At 43.9% G+C, this 17,301-nt stretch overlaps 2 protein-coding genes across 2 annotated transcripts; one reads left to right on the plus strand and one right to left on the minus strand.

Moving 5' to 3' along the window:
* Positions 1-2,841: 2,841 nt before the first annotated feature.
* Positions 2,842-8,308, plus strand: LOC139460721 (tubulin beta-4B chain-like). Its single transcript, XM_071242198.1, has 3 exons — positions 2,842-3,249; positions 5,613-5,741; positions 7,490-8,308. Exons 1-3 carry the CDS (start codon positions 2,857-2,859, stop codon positions 8,306-8,308), a joined length of 1,341 nt encoding a protein of 446 aa, XP_071098299.1. The 5' UTR covers positions 2,842-2,856.
* Positions 8,309-13,282: 4,974 nt separating this feature from the next.
* LOC139460372 (uncharacterized) lies at positions 13,283-16,493 on the minus strand. Its single transcript, XM_071241864.1, has 4 exons — positions 15,920-16,493; positions 14,764-15,666; positions 14,103-14,180; positions 13,283-13,317 (listed from the first exon to the last, which is right to left on the minus strand). Exons 1-4 carry the CDS (start codon positions 16,491-16,493, stop codon positions 13,283-13,285), a joined length of 1,590 nt encoding a protein of 529 aa, XP_071097965.1.
* Between the last annotated feature and the right edge of the window lie 808 nt (positions 16,494-17,301).

Raw genomic sequence — 17,301 nt, forward strand, 5'->3', positions numbered from 1 at the left:
ACAGACTGCCGTCATATTTATAGCTAGGATAGCTCCGTGATTCCGAGATATTATGTAGATTAACTGCAACTACTACTACTACAAAATCTGCTACTACAACAACTACTACTACAACTACAGAAAATACAAATACTACAACTACTACTACAGGTGCTGCAACAACTACAATCACAGCTACAACTACTACCACTGCGACAACTACTACTTTAACTACAGCTACTACTACGACCACTACAGTTACCACAACAACTACAACTACCGCGACAACTGCTACTATTACAACAGCTACTACTACTAGCCACACTTGTCGTGAGTCGCTTTGCACCTAAAAACTAAACAGCGTGATGTAAAAGATAATTAATTTTTCATCGAGACATTTTCATCATGGCATATGACTGTGTAGCCCCCCGGACGCCATGGTGGGTTAACGCTGAATATAATCCTATTCACGTTTCTCCTGATAATCAAAATGGACAAATATTTACTTCTCATGGTTAATTAACAAAATAAATCTACTGAACCAAGATTGTTAAACAGGCGTACATGTACTTGGCATAAAAATACTGATCAGAATGAGACGCTACACGCCCACGTGTTACTATATATAGCTGCTAAATTCCCCGCCGCTGATGTCGCCCCAACACGACCTTTGAAGGGAACGCGCGCCACCTGTAGTGTTGACGGACCTAACGACGTAAGATAGGTCGCCGGGGTGGTGTCTCCCACACATGAACTCCTCAGCTAAACGATAGTGATGACATTGGACACAAAAACGCCAGGTCAGGTATTTTCTATCTTCTTTTGCTTGAACCCGAAGCTCAAAAATAAAGAAGCGGAAAACTAAGGCTTCATGGCATAGAACATACCGTATTTCCTAAGTTACTTCCTTTGTTCGTTTGTTTGTTTGGTTTACGCCTCGCTCCAGCTATATGAGACCCGTAAAGATTCCGGGGTAGAATTGGTCTTCAGCAACCCATGCTTGCCGTAAAAGGCGACTAGGCTTGTCGTAAGAGGCGACTAACGGGATCGGGTGGTCAGGCTCCCTGACTTGGCTGATGCATGTCATCGGATCTCAATTGCGTGGATCGTTGCTCATTATTTCAATCACTGGATTGTCTGGTCCAGACTCGATTATTTACAGACCGCCGCCATATAGCTTGAATATTGCTGAGTGCGGTGTTAAACTACAAACCAAACCTAAACCAAAAAAACCCAGCTATATGACGACTATCTGTAAATCATCATGTCTGGACCATACAATCCAGTGATTAACATTATGATCATTGATCAGCGCAACAGAGATACTATGAGATACATCAACCAAGTCACCGAACCTGACCACCCGATCCCGCTAGTCGCCTTTTACGACAAGCATTGGTTCGTGAAGACCTTTTTTTCTAACCCGGAATCTTCACGGTCGTGATATCCGTGGACCTTATCAACTTCAGTGTAGACCCGGCACATGTTAACTTCTTGCCTCAGAAGTTACTTCAAGGAATAAACGCATGCGCTGTCTCCATGCTTCGTCTCGAATGTGATAGGCACCTCAGTTTAGTAAACTTAATATTAATCAAATGTAAATAACCCTGCCCTAACTCGCTCCATGGGGATTTGGGTTAGAAAGGATCCCCAGAGGTGACTTAATAGATCGGTGCCGTTGTTACGAGTCATCTTACTCCGACGAAGAGTTAGGTTAGAATGGGTCTTCAGCAACCCATGCTTGCCGTAAAAGGCGACTAGGCTTGTCGTAAGAGGCGACTAACTTGGTTGATGCATGCCATCGTATCTCGATTGCGTGGATCGATGCTCATGATTTCAATCACTGGATTGTCTGGCCCAGACTCGATTATTTACAGACCGCCGTCACATAGCTGGAATATTGCTGAGAGCGGCGTTTAACAACAACAAATAAACAAACAAACAAACTTGCACAATGCTTTCGGAATGCATGGGGACAGTCGGGTAGGCTGGTGGTTAAAGCGTTCTCTCGTCACGCGGAAGGTTCAATTCCCAACAATGTGTGAATCCCATGTCTGGTGTCCCCCGCCGTGATATTTCTGGAATATTGCTAAAAGCGGCGTAAAGCCATACTCAGGAATGCATGCGTTTACAATCGGTCACCTGTTTCCGATCATGCCACACCAAGCTAATTATTTATCAGAAAAACAACACACAATGAAATATTCTGTACTTTCCTACGTCGAACGCTAATGGAACATCGCGTGATTGAACATCATTGATAACAATATCATGTGATCATGATTACAGATTTGTTTGATTTATCGTAACTTAAAATAATTATCTGTTCCTAATAAGAACGGAACAGGTTCTCATGATTATGGTGATGCTCACATTGTACATACGTAATATATATCAGGACATGAAATCAATAATTACCGAAGCTATAAAAAAAACACGACAGTGTCAAAACACCGTACCGCCCTGTTTCACCTTTCGCCCTCCCCAAAGTAAAATGTCGCAATTAAAATATTTTTGTCTTAAACCTACATTTGGACCTTAGCATTTACCGACAGACGACTAAAGGTTGAGGTTGCCCTGACAACACAGTGGCCTATGGCGAATATTTACACGCCTCGCGGCTCCGAGGACATAAAGGTGAAAGAGGGAAGAGCTGATTGCATTCCCCGACATTCCGTGAACAGGTAACGGCTGTCAGTCGCTTTCTCCCCATAAAGACAAAAACGTCTTCTGACTCTCGTATTAAAACAAACTTTACTAACCATTTTGATAACTTCAGAAACAGTTAATCTAGAAACCTAGAAGACAGCATCCGTAAGAGACGGGAAGCCGAAATCGAAATCATCCTCGTCAGTCAAGGGTTTTATTTTCACGACCATGAGAGAGATACTCCACATCCAAGCGGGTCAGTGCGGAAACCAGATCGGGACCAAATTCTGGGAGGTTATTTCCTCGGAACACGGAATTGACGCATCCGGGTCCTACTACGGTGACTCCGACCAGCAGTTGGAGCGGATAGATGTCTACTACAAGGAAGGCCAGGGAGGAAAGTACGTCCCGAGATGCGTTCTACTCGACCTCGAACCAGGAACAATGGATTCCATCCGGTCCGGACCTCTCGGGAACCTTTTCCGACCGGATAACTTCATCTTCGGACACAGCGGTGCAGGTAACAACTGGGCGAAGGGACATTATACGGAAGGTGCCGAACTGGTGGATAGCGTTCTCGATGTTGTCCGGAAAGAGGCGGAAAGCTGCGATTGCATACAGGTACATAAAATACGTTTTTCTTGGGGTTTTTTGAGGATTTAATGAGGTGGGCTAGCAGAAATTATTTTTTTCAATGTTCTTTCGTAGTTAATGTTATGATCACAAACATGATTGCGTAGGAGGCCGTTAACATTACATACCTGCTGTTAAAGCACGGGGGTTACAGATTAATTATATCATTCAATACATAAGTAAAATATGTATCGCTTATCATGCACGATGAAAACATATAAGACATATCATTCATAAAAGTTACAACAATTTCAGCAATACATAAGTATTGTTAAAAACAATTCATTTAAAAGATGATAATCGTTTTTACATTACTAAAGGGGTCTTAGATAAACAATACTGTAAGTCGTCTGATTTCAACATAAAACATACCTTATGCATATCATAAGAGTATAAAAACTCTGGGATACATTTGAAGCTTCATAAAATATCCGTATCGTAAATCTTCAATATTTACGAATTCTATCACACAGTAGGGTTGGTGCTTTAGAATAGCGTCCAGTTTTTACAGCAAGGGGTAAACTTCCACATCGGAACAAAGCTACAACACCGCGTTTGTCCTTATATCTAAGCATAAAAATAAAACATTTAACAGTCAAGTCTGATTTAAAGTCCTGTATGTTCTCAACTTATCACCATTTAAGGTATTTCTGCCATCCCAATACGTTTACATTCACTTCTCGTGACGAAACGTAATATCAAGGGCAGTGCGAAGATTTGTCAACCCCAGTAGCCGCACTGATGAAGAACGTGTTTAAACGTAGACTCTATAATAACTAATGTTCATTATTGCCTTTTGTGTAGCTAGCACTCCCTGCCTTTGCTCTCTGTTATAAACCAAAGTGTTTAAACACAGGTTTTATTGCACTATTTTAGCACGATGAGTGACTTTATTTGAATTGACTGTTTAAGGGTCAGTGGCGTCTTATCGGCCCTACCTGGCCGGGCGTCGTATCACAATGTGATATGTTTTTATGATGTTGTTTTATTTAAAACATATACACGCTGGACACCTGAATATAAAATTTTCTCTTTCTCTTTCTCTATGTTACTGTGATAGTCATAGGGCCAAGGGCCTCAACACAGTTGTCAGATACCTTAAAATCAGAAATGCCTCGGCTGAGTTCTTCTACTATAAAATGCTTGTTGCCTTAGTGAGGTGAGGTGAAATTGGGTTTAACGTCGCGTCCAAGATTATTGCACTTATATAGCGACATGCATGCACGTGTGTGTGTGTGGCTGCTGCCGATTTCTAGTGCTAGCCCACTGAGATACCAGGCCGCAGTTTAACATGAATACTCCACACAGACACAGTATACTGACTCCGAGCCGACCAGTCCTTGCTTTAGCCCCTTAATGCCGAGCGCCAGACAGGGTAACAACAAGTACAATCTTTTAACGTCTTTTGGTATGACGCGGCCGGGGATCGAACCCCGGACCTTCCGCTCTCCGGGCGGACTCTCTACCACTAGACCACGGAAGCGTTCTTGTTGCCTTAGTGGTAACATGGATTAGTCCAGATCATACCCCAGTTGTGAGACACCTACATTTTGATTTTGATAGGCATTTAGAAGTTGGAGTTCTAAGTAAGGATAAGAATTTATGGATGAACAACTTCTTTATTACAATTAAGAGCAACGTTTCGGTGTAGGTTCTAACACCGTTATCAAACAAGTTAATTACTCTTAATTGTAATAAAGAAGTCGTTCATCCATAAATTCTTATCCTTACTCAGATGTTAATTTGTTTTCATGATCAAATGAGGAGATCAATTACTCTACCCATTAACTTCAAACATGTTTATGTATTTGATCCAAGGCATGCAGATGACAAAGTCTATTAGGACAGGGTACCGCTGTACAAAACAACACTAGCGCTACGACTGTCGTAAGTCTATGTTAAGGTATGGGAGTTACGATCAACTTAGCGCTATGATTGTCGTATGTCTATGTTCAGGTATATGAGTTACGATCAACTTAGCGCTACGACTGTCGTAAGTCTATGTTAATGTATGGGAGTTACAATCACCTTAGAGCTAGCATCGCTTTGTACAACGCAATCCCTGATCCTTTACCACAACAGCCATCTCTGCTTCACTGTCTAACAACTAGGGTATCTGACAACTGGGGTATCGGACAAATAGGACATGACCAGGCTTTGAATACCTAGGTCCCGTTCTCATACATTTTAGTCACGGGCCCTACAGTTTAACACAGACTTACGCCGGTCTTAGCGTAACATCACTCTGTTGGAAGGCACTGGTAAGGTGGACAATCTACAATCTGCAAAACTTAATGGTCTATTTCCGCAAAAAAAATTCCCGTGACACTCACACCGGGTTGTTGTTTTAGGGGTTCCAATTGTCTCACTCCCTTGGAGGGGGGACTGGCTCCGGCTTGGGGACGCTGATCTGCAGCAAGATCAGGGAGGAGTACCCAGACAGGATCATGAACACGTTCTCCGTCGTCCCGTCCCCAAAGGTAAGTCTGGAGATGATGGCTGGTAGGGTGCCGGGTATGTCTTCAGTTCCACTGTTTGACATCGGAAGATGGCTGGTAGGGTGCCGGGTATGTCTTCAGTTCCACTGTTTGAAGTCGGAAGATGGCTGGTAGGGTGCCGGGTATGTCTTCAGTTCCACCGTTTGACGTCGGAAGATGGCTGGTAGGGTGCCGGTATTGCCTCAGTTTCACCGTTTGACGTCGGAGGATATCTGGTATGGTGCCGGTATTGCTTCAGTTCCACCGTTTGATGTCGGAAGATGGCTGGTAGGGTGCCGGTATGTCTTCAGTTCCACCGTCTGACGTCGGAAGATGGCTGGCAGGGTGCCGGTATGGCTTCAGTTTCACAGTTTGATGTCGGAAGATTGCTTGAAGGGTGCCGGTATTGCTTCAGTTTCACCGTTTGACGTCGGAGGATGGCTGGTAGGGTACCGGTATGTCTTCAGTTCCACCGTCTGACGTCGGAAGATGGCTGGTAGGGTGCCGGTATGGCTTCAGTTTCACCGTTTGACGTCGGAAGATGGCTGGCAGGGTGCCGGTATGGTTTCAGTAACCCTGTTTGTCGTCAGAGGATGACCGCAGATGCAGTCTACGTTAAGGTCCACAACACCCCATGTTTGTCTCCAGTATCGACAAACGTGGATTGGATGGTCAGGGTCGGTGACGTGACTGACTGCGCGTCATGACGGAGATCGATGCTATTTCTTTAGTGACAGGTTTGTCTGGTCCATACTCAATTAATTACACTCACGCACCACCTTTGCAGCAAACATAACATGTAGTCCGAACTAAGTTGGAAGAACATGGATTACATGACACTTTTCATGGATAGCAAATTCTTTTATTCTTTGTCACGCAAGCAAAAATGAGTGAGTGAGTGAGTATGGTTTTACGCCGCTTTTAGCAATATTCCAGCAATATCACGGCGGGGTACACCAGAAATTTGTTTCACTCATTGTACCCATATTGGGAATCAAATCCGGGTCTTCGGCGTGACGAGCGAACACCTCAACCACTAGGCTACCCGACCGCCCACACAAGCAATAAGGCAAGATACCTACCCAGTATACATTTCACTGGTTATAATCACATCATCAGCTACTATGGACATATTGATTGCCTTATTGCTTTTGTCACAATGGCCAGCACCTTGTCATCTATACACTTACAGTGTAGTTAATTGAATCTCCTCCTGTTAATTGCATTGGCTTCGTCAGTATATTGTTATCTTTGTACAATCATCCCAACTTATGTTGTTTGAATATAACATGATATATATTAACTCTATGCACTGACTAAGCATTCATCTGATGAATGAGCAAGAAGTCGCTCTGAAACGTCTTGACAAGGAATAAAAGAAGTTACTATCCATAAAAAGTGACATGTATTCAGATTCTAAACTGCCTATCAAAATGCATTCCTCGTGACCTTGTGTGACAGCACCACATTATAATAGTTGAAACAATGTCTAAAAATGTAACAAATGTTATATCGGGGATAATACTTTCTCAGTAAAGTACAGGTTCTCGTACGTTTTTGGGTTGATTCCCGTCCAGAGTGAGGCACCTAATCGCCAGCACACAAAGTCAGCGATCTAACCCACTCCGCCACCGAGGCTTCCACAAAATGAAAGCCCGGTTGTCTAGAATGTTTGAAAACGGTATCAATACGGAATATGGGACTGCCTTAATATGACGCACTGTGTACAGTTGTTGTTGAATATGTTTCAGGTGTCGGACACGGTCGTGGAGCCATACAACTCCACACTTTCAGTTCATCAACTGGTGGAAAACACCGACGAGACGTACTGCATCGACAACGAGGCTCTCTATGACATCTGCTTCAACACTTTAAAGTTGACCACGCCCACGTATGGTGACCTCAACCACCTGGTGTCAGTGACCATGTCTGGAGTGACCACGTGCCTCCGCTTCCCTGGTCAGTTGAACGCCGATCTGAGGAAACTAGCCGTCAACATGGTGCCCTTCCCTCGCTTGCACTTCTTCATGCCAGGGTTCGCTCCCCTTACGTCCAGAAACAGCCAATCATATCGCGCTCTGACTGTACCGGAACTTACGACACAGATGTTTGATGCGAAGAACATGATGGCTGCCTGTGACCCCCGCCACGGCCGCTACCTCACCGTAGCAGCCATATTCAGGGGCCGCATGTCCATGAGGGAGGTTGATGAGCAGATGCTCAACGTCCAGAACAAGAACAGCAGCTACTTCGTCGAATGGATCCCCAACAACGTCAAGACGGCTGTTTGCGACATCCCGCCAAAGGGTCTCAAGATGTCTTCAACCTTCATCGGCAATAGCACCGCCATCCAGGAGCTGTTCAAGCGCATCTCCGAGCAGTTCACAGCCATGTTCAGACGCAAGGCTTTCCTCCATTGGTACACTGGCGAGGGCATGGACGAGATGGAGTTCACCGAGGCTGAGTCCAACATGAACGACTTGGTGTCCGAGTACCAGCAGTACCAGGACGCAGAGGTAGACGAGGAGGATGAGTTTGATGCAGAGAGAGATGACGTTGAGGTAGCTTAGGGGAGGGGGTAGTGTTAACATCGAGGGACAGGTCGTTTGTAGGGTGGGGTTATAAGAAAGAGTTGGTGTGGGATTGGTAGGGCGTGTAGAGGGTGGGGTGTTGATGAGATGTAGGGTGGGATTATAAGGAAGAGTTGGAGAGTTGGTGTTGGATAGGTAGGGCGTGTAGAGGGTGGGGTGTTGATGAGATGTAGGTTGGATTATAAGGAAGAGTTGGAGAGTTGGTGTTGGATAGGTAGGGCGTGTAGAGGGTGGGGTGTTGATGAGATGTAGGTTGGATTATAAGGAAGAGTTGGAGAGTTGGTGTGAGATAGGTGGGGCGTGTAGAGGGTGGGGTGTTGATGAGATGTAGGGTGGGATTATAAGGAAGAGTTGGAGAGTTGGTGTGGGATAGGTAGGGCGTGTAGAGGGTGGGGTGTTGATGAGATGTAGGGTGGGATTATAAGGTAGAGTTGGAGAGTTGGTGTGGGATAGTTAGGGCGTGTAGAGGGTTGGGTGTTGATGAGATGTAGGGTGGGATTATAAGGAAGAGTTGGAGAGTTGGTGTGGGATAGGTAGGGCGTGTAGAGGGTGGGGTGTTGATGAGATGTAGGGTGGGATTATAAGGGAGAGTTGGTGTGGGATAGGTAGGGCGTGTAGAGGACGGTGTGGTGGTGAAATGTAGGGTGGGATTATAAGGAAGAGTTGGAGAGTTGGTGTGGGATAGTTAGGGCGTGTAGAGGATGGGGTGTTGATGAGATGTAGTGTGGGATTATAGGGAGAGTTGGTGTCGGATAGGTGGGGCGTGTAGAGGGTGGGGTGTTGATGAGATGTAGGGTGGGATTATAAGGAAGAGTTGGAGAGTTGGTGTGGGATAGGTAGGGCGTGTAGAAGGAGGGGTGTTGATGAGACGTAGAGTGGGATTATAAGGAAGAGTTGGAGAGTTGGTGTGGGATAGGTAGGGCGTGTAGAGGGTGGGGTGTTGATGAGATGTAGGGTGGGATTATAAGGAAGAGTTGGAGAGTAAGTGTGGGATAGGTAGGGCGTGTAGAGGGTGGGGTGTTGATGAGATGTAGGGTGGGATTATAAGGAAGAGTTGGAGAGTTGATGTGGGATAGGCGGGGCGTGTAGAGGGTGGGGTGTTGATGAGATGTAGGGTGGGGTTATAAGGAAGAGTTGGAGAGTTGGTGTGGGATAGGTGGGGCGTGTAGAGGACGGTGTGGTGGTGAAATGTAGGGTGGGATTATAAGGAAGAGTTGGAGAGTTGGTGTGTGATTGGTGGGGCGTGTAGAGGGTGGGGTGTTGATGCGATTAGGGTGGGATTATAAGGAAGAGTTGGAGAGTTGGTGTGGGATAGGTAGGGCGTGTAGAGGGTTGGGTGTTTTTGAGATGTATACGTAGGATGCGGTGTAGTAGAGAGGGATAGTAGGGTGGGTGTGGGGTATAGGTGAGAGTCGAAGAGATGATAGGGTGGGTGTGGGGTATAGGTGAGAGTCGAAGAGATGATAGGGTGGGTGTGGGGTATAGGTGAGAGTCGCGGAAATGGTAGGGTGGGTGTGGGATATAGGTGAAAGTCGAAGAGATGATAGGGTGGGTGTGGGATATAGGTGAAAGTCGAAGAGATGATAGGGTGGGTGTGGGGTTTAGGTGAAAGTCGAAGAGATGATAGGGTAAGTGTGGGATATAGGTGAAAGTCGAAGAGATGATAGGGTGGGTGTGGGATATAGGTGAAAGTCGAAGAGATGATAGGGTGGGTGTGGGGTTTAGGTGAAAGTCGAAGAGATGATAGGGTGAGTGTGGGGTATAGGTGAAAGTCGAAGAGATGGTAGGGTGGGTTTTGGGTATAGGTGAAAGTCGAAGAGATGATAGGGTGGGTGTGGGGTATAGGTGAGAGTCGAAGAGATGATAGGGTGGGTGTGGGGTATAGGTGAGAGTCGAAGAGATGATAGGGAGGGTGTGGGATATAGGTGAGAGTCGAAGTGATGGTAGGGTGGGTGTGGGGTATAGATGAAAGTCGAAGAGATGATAGGGTGGGTGTGGGGTATAGATGAAAGTTGAAGAGATAGTAGGGAGGGTGTGGGGTATAGGTGAGAGTCGAAGAGATGATAGGGTGAGTGTGGGGTTTAGGTGAGAGTCGAAGAGATGATAGGGTGAGTGTGGGGTATAGGTGAGAGTCGAAGAGATGGTAGAGTGGGTTTTGGGTATAGGTGAGAGTCGAAGAGATGGTAGGGTGGGTTTTGGGTATAGGTGAGAGTCGAAGAGATGGTAGGGTTGGTTTTGGGTATAGGTGAGAGTCGAAGAGATGGTAGGGTGGGTTTTGTGTATAGAGGTGAGATGAAGAGCTGATAGGGTTAATCATAACAAACCAGCAGACAAAGTGGGGTTGAAGAGATTTGGACAACATTTGCAGGGACTGTCAAATACTCACACCCCGTCCTTTTTAAGAAACACTGACACTGTTGGACAAATACATGATTTTATAACGCTTCAAGTGGTTTGGATCAGGATTGTAAATCCTCAGCTCTTCTGAAACAAAACACATTCCCGGATTATTATTTGTAAAGTTCTAGCGTTGTAGCGATATATCCTGTAGCGATGCGATGTGTATCTAGGTCGCAACAACTTACAGATGCGTACATTACTTCATCATCAAAGAGACATGACTGGAGAACAAATCAACATGTCGGCTGCCCTTGTCGGTTCAAGCCGTTTCATTTCATACCATATAGAGTGTACTCCTTATAATTATTATCGATATGTGCGTGTTATAGTAATACTCCAATTAACCGTATCAGACGTGACTCTAACAAAGATTGGGAGTCCAGAATTCCAATTATCTGGAGTAGGTCAATATTTAAAAAAAAAAATTGTGCAGCTCAAATGTACTATTTTTTTAATGACATATACGTGTCACAACAGGCCTTTCTTACTCTTTTTGTATGAGAGCCATTTGATCTATTATTATCACAATCATTATTATAAAAAAAATGTTGACAGTTACTTTTGTTTGATTTTTGTAGACGTATCTAGGTTTTTTAATATCAAATCACTTGGAAAATAAAGAAAAGAAACTAAATATTTATATTTAATTCCTGTGCCTTTTGACTCCAGTTGGTCGAATCTTTTAAGAGTTAAAAATGTGTTGCCTTTGTGTCAAAATAAATAGTCACAGTGTACAAGACAATACTCCTGAAGCATGTACAATGTTTTCAGCGCTTGAATTTCATATTGGTGCTCTTAAAATAATGAAATAAAATTATTGTATATAACTGTTTGTCGTCATCAATGTTGTGAGGATACATGTATGCATTATGTCATCAATAGTGCGACTTACGTCCTGTATGACGTCATCAATATTGTGAGGTACGACCTGTATGACGTCATCAATATTGTGAGGTACACCTGTATGACGTCATCAATATTGTGTTTCACACCTGTATGACGGCATCATATGGGTACAACCATACAACGTTGTTACTATTTAGAGAGTGCATATATTATTCATATCGTTGACACTATTTGAAGTTTACCTGAAAAGCATTATGAATATTGTTATTCCTATATCAGCGGCAAAGGAAATTATTAAGATCATATATTTAATGTTATGCTTTGTTGTTTCTCGTTATTAAGGTATTGTATATATGATGGGGAAATAAGACATAAACATCGACATATATGGTGCATTTATGATTTATGAACAAACTGTATGTTGATGACTACAATAATATGACGTCAGTTGTTCGTTTTCATATAAGTGTTGGGGCGGTCGGGTAGCCTACTGGTTAAAGCGTTCGCTCGTCACGCCGGAGACCCGGGTTCGATTCCCGACATGGGTACAATGTGAGAAGCCCATTTCTGGTGTCCCCCGCCGTGATATTGCTGGAATATTGCTAAAAGCGGCGTAAAACCATACTCACTCACTCACTCATATGAGTGTTGGGCACACCACTGCCTAGACGTACATTCCCCTCACACGCATGGGCAAAGCGTGACGTCACCCGTGTGCACGCCGTTGGTGACTCGCGTGGAACTCGCGTGGAACTCGCGTGTGACATCCATGTGCCGGCGCGTTGAACACGGGTGTGCACGCCGTTGGTGACTCGCGTGGAACTCGCGTGGAACTCGCGTGTGACATCCATCTGCCCGCGCGTTGATTATGGGTGTGCACGCCGTTCGCCACTTGTGGGCAACGCGTGACACTCTCATTTCAGAGGGAACAAACTTTTGACCAAAAAAGGACCCATTTTTAGCTGAAACTGGAGGTAGTAACAAGAAGAGCAATATCTAATATCCTGACGACAAATTTTAAAACATATCTTATGATATGTACTTTTTGGATGTGATATTGTGGGCAAATATGTGTACCGTTATGATCAATCAGATCAATCATTTATACGACCATTGGCTTCAACATGATATTTTGCGATGGTGTAAGAGATTACATGGTCCTGGAAAATGTTATTGTCGTTGACAAGTTTGTGTGATTTGACATTAAACGTCTGCAGTACAATTGTTGTTGTTGCTCTTTGTGTTTATGAGGTCGCCTTCTGCACTTTCGGCTGACCCCAAACCCCATCAACCCACCCCTTCAAATTTTTGTTTTAACCCCGGGCTTGGCTTGGGCATGGTCTTGGCATGTCAGAAACAAGTGAGCAATGGATTGAGGATGATGGATTCAGGATGATGGATTCAGGATGATTGCAAGATGGGCATACCTTGTCATAGTGCTTTTTTGCGACCGAGTCTGAGGCCTGAGATGGCTACTTCAACTTTCCGTTCATTTGAGTAAGAGCATAGCTCCCGGCCGATCTTGGGTTATATTTTATATAGCCATCTGCCGATCTTACAATGTACTTGCTCCCCTCGGGGCTTGCCACTCTTGTGCATAGGAGGCTTTGGTTTTGATGTATTTCGTAGATCATTTCATATTCTGGCCGGGGGCCTGACGTATTTTCGAAAAACATAACTTGTCCCGGAAAATTCTTGAGAAAATGATTATGCTTCAGACTGCTGAATGAAAAAACATCTACCTGGAACAAAAAATAAACACATTGTCGCAAGGTGTTTTTCCTTAAAACATCAGGCTCATGTTTTTTAATAAAAGACTAATGGTTTTGTTGCTATAGCTGAACACAAATCTCGCAAAAACCAATGAATTTTTATTAAAAGGTTGTTCACAGGGAGTTCAGTGTGCAAAAACCATACAAAGGTATTTCCTTTTGATAACGTAAACAGCACTTGCAACCTCGTTCAAACAGCTGACACAGAATCAAAATGAACAGTGAAAAACTATTTTCCGACGGTTTATATTGAAATTGAGTGTATGTTCACAAGGGTTTTGAGCGAAGCAGCACTTCCATTACGCACCGAGATTGTGCAAGTCATCCAGGCTGTTTACTATACACGTGAAGTAGATATCTAGTAATTAGCCCGAAAAGATGATGTACATACCAGTTGACTTCCCCGAAAAGATGATGTACATACCAGTTGATTAGCCCGAAAAGATGATGTACAAACCAGTTGACTTGGCCCGAAAAGATGATGTACATACCAGTTAACTTCCCCAAAAAGATGATGTACATACCAGTTAACTTCCCCGAAAAGATGACATTCATACCAGTTGACTTGCCCGAAAAGATGATGTACATACCAGCTGACTTCCCCCAAAAGATGACGAACATACCAGCTGACTTCCCCGAAAAGATGACGTACATACCAGTTGACTTGACGGAAAAGATATCGTACATACCAGTTGACTTGCCCGAAAAGATGACGTATATACCAGTTGACTTGCCCGAAAAGATTATGTACATACCAGTTGACTTGCCCGAAAAGATGACGAACATACCAGTTGACTTGCCCGAAAAGATGATGTACATGCTAGTTGACTTGCCTGAAAAGATGACATTCATACCAGTTGACTTGCCCGAAAAGATGACGTACATGCCAGCTGACTTGCCCCAAAAGATGATGTACATACCAGTGGACTTGCCCGAAAAAATGACGTACATACCAGTTGATTTGCCCGAAAAGATGATGTACATACCAGTTGACTTGACGGAAAAGATGATGTACATACCAGCTGACTTCCCCGAAAAGATGACGAACATACCAGCTGACTTCCCCGAAAAGATGACGTACATACCAGTTGACTTGACGGAAAAGATATCGTACATACCAGTTGACTTGCCCGAAAAGATGACGTATATACCAGTTGACTTGCCCGAAAAGATGATGTACATACCAGTTGACTTGCCCGAAAAGATGACAAACATACCTGCTGACTTCCCCCAAAAGATGACGAACAAACCAGTTGACTTGCCCGAAAAGATGATGTACATACCAGTTGACTTGCCCGAAAAGATGACGAACATACCAGTTGACTTCCCCCAAAAGATATCGTACATACCAGTTGACTTGACCCGAAAAGATGACATTCATACCAGTTGACTTGCCCGAAAAGATGATGCACATACCAATTGACTTGCCCGAAAAGATGACGAACATACCAGTTGACTTCCCCGAAAAGATGACGTACATACCAGTTGACTTGACGGAAAAGATGATGTACATACCAGTTGACTTGCCCGAAAAGATGGCGAACATACCAGCTGACTTCCCCGAAAAGATGACGTACATACCAGTTGACTTGACGGAAAAGATATCGTACATACCAGTTGACTTGCCCAAAAAGATGACGTATATACCACTTGACTTGCCCGAAAAGATGATGTACATACCAGTTGACTTGCCCGAAAAGATGACGTACATACCAGCTGACTTGCCCGAAAAGATGACGTACATACCAGTTGACATGACGGAAAAGATGATGTACATACCAGTTGACTTGCCCGAAAAGATGACATTCATACCAGTTGACTTGCCCGAAAAGATGACGTACATACCAGTTGACTTGACAGAAAAGATGACATTCATACCAGTTGACTTGCCCGAAAAGATGATGTACATACCAGTTGACTTGCCCGAAAAGATGATGTACATGCTAGTTGACTTGACGGAAAAGATGACATTCATACCAGTTGACTTGCCCGAAAAGATGACGTACATACCAGTTGACTTGCCCGAAAAGATGACGTACATGCCAGTTGACTTGCCCCAAAAGATGATGTACATACCAGTTGACTTGCCCGAAAAGATGACGTGCATACCAGTTGACTTGCCCGAAAAAATGACGTACATACCAGTTGACTTGCCTGAAAAGATGATGTACATACCAGCTGACTTGACGGAAAAGATATCGTACATACCAGTTGACTTCCCCGAAAAGATGACATTCATACCAGTTGACTTGCCCGAAAAGATGACGAACATACCAGTTGACTTGCCCGAAAAGATGATGTACATGCCAGTTGACTTGCCTGAAAAGATGACATTCATACCAGTTGACTTGCCCGAAAAGATGACGTTCATGCCAGCTGACTTGCCCGAAAAGATGATGTACATACCAGTTGACTTGCCCGAAAAAATGACGTACATACCAGTTGATTTGCCCGAAAAGATGATGTACATACCAGTTGACTTGACGGAAAAGATGATGTACATACCAGTTGACTTCCCCGAAAAGATGACATTCATACCAGTTGACTTGACCCGAAAAGATGACGAACATACCAGTTGACTTGCCCGAAAAGATGATGTACATGCCAGTTGACTTGACGGAAAAGATGACGTACATACCAGTTGACTTGCCCGAAAAGATGACGTGTATGCCAGTTGACTTGCCCGAAAAGATGACGTACATACCAGTTGACTTGCCCGAAAAGATGACGTACATACCAGTTAACATCCCCGAAAAGATGATGTACATACCAGTTGACTTGCCCGAAAAGATGATGTACATACCAGTTGACTTGCCCGAAAAGATGACATTCATACCAGTTGACTTGCCCGAAAAGATGACGTATATGCCAGTTGACTTGCCCGAAAAGATGATGTACATACCAGTTGACTTGCCCGAAAAGATGACGTATATGCCAGTTGACTTGCCTGAAAAGATGACATTCATACCAGTTGACTTGCCCGAAAAGATGACATTCATACCAGTTGACTTGCCCGAAAAGATGACGTACATACCAGTTGACTTGCCCGAAAAGATGACGTACATACCAGTTGACTTGCCCGAAAAGATGACGTACATACCAGTTGACTTGCCCGAAAAGATGACGTACATCAGAAGAACCGACATATAACCGAAGCATAGAACCGACAACAGAATGTAGTAAATCAAGGTATTTATTCAATGACGTCATGAATAGGTACAAGGGGATGTGGCTGGGCAGGTGGGTGTGGCTATGTAGCCCAAAAGCCACAATTTCCACCATTTGTGACCCACAAGGAGAAAAAGGACCCTCTGGGTGCTAGGATACAATTGTGCTGTGACGTCATAAACACGTTTGACGTCAACTTTCGTCAATAAAAATTGCCATGTGTGCGGGCTGTAAAAAAAAATTCGTTAGTTCATGATGTCATAAAAATCATTATAAAAGAAACCTTTCTGCAAATATGTCGATTAATCAGGCATTATGTCTAAAAACTGCAATTATTACATAAACGGTTATAAGTCGGAAATGAGTCAAAATGTTTGGTTTCATGTAGCTCTATCATAAATATGAATTGAGGCTTGTCGTTTGTAGTTTTGTGTTCCTAAGATACTGTAGTTTTAAAATATAAGAAGAAGTACAAATGTGATTTTTCACCCATAAGGTCCCTTATCTTGTGATCGGTCATAATTTTAATGATCTGTAGAAACCTATGTTTTCGAATCCCGGTTCGCCCCGATTATGTTTCTAGGTTTGTCAGCGCCATACCCGTGCTCGTGGATTTCACCGAAGTGGTAAATGTCTGAGATCTGCATCACGCCCTGATACAACTGGAATAGTGTTAAAAGCGGCGTTAAACCCAACTCACTCACACACTCGCATACTCACTTTTCACAATTTAACATCGACATGGAAACAGTTGCAGCTCTTCGTGGAAGGAAACATAGATATTCT

The sequence above is a fragment of the Haliotis cracherodii genome, unplaced genomic scaffold, assembly GCF_022045235.1.
Source record: "Haliotis cracherodii isolate W230 unplaced genomic scaffold, xgHalCrac1.p SCAF_14, whole genome shotgun sequence".
Lineage (NCBI taxonomy): Eukaryota > Metazoa > Mollusca > Gastropoda > Lepetellida > Haliotidae > Haliotis > Haliotis cracherodii.

Coding starts and splice junctions, on each gene's coding strand:
- LOC139460721 (XM_071242198.1), top strand. CDS start 2,857: ATGAGAGAGATACTCCACATCCAAGCGGGTCAGTGCGGAAACCAGATC. Junction 3,250..5,612: donor AAAGCTGCGATTGCATACAG/GTACATAAAATA, acceptor TTGTTGTTTTAG/GGGTTCCAATTGTCTCACTC. Junction 5,742..7,489: donor CCGTCGTCCCGTCCCCAAAG/GTAAGTCTGGAG, acceptor AATATGTTTCAG/GTGTCGGACACGGTCGTGGA.
- LOC139460372 (XM_071241864.1), bottom strand. CDS start 16,493: ATGTCGGTTCTTCTGATGTACGTCATCTTTTCGGGCAAGTCAACTGGT. Junction 15,667..15,919: donor CTTTTCGGGCAAGTCAACTG/GTATGTTCGTCA, acceptor TCATCTTTTCAG/GCAAGTCAACTGGCATGTAC. Junction 13,318..14,102: donor CTTTTCGGGCAAGTCAACTG/GTATGTACATAA, acceptor TTTTTGTTCCAG/GTAGATGTTTTTTCATTCAG.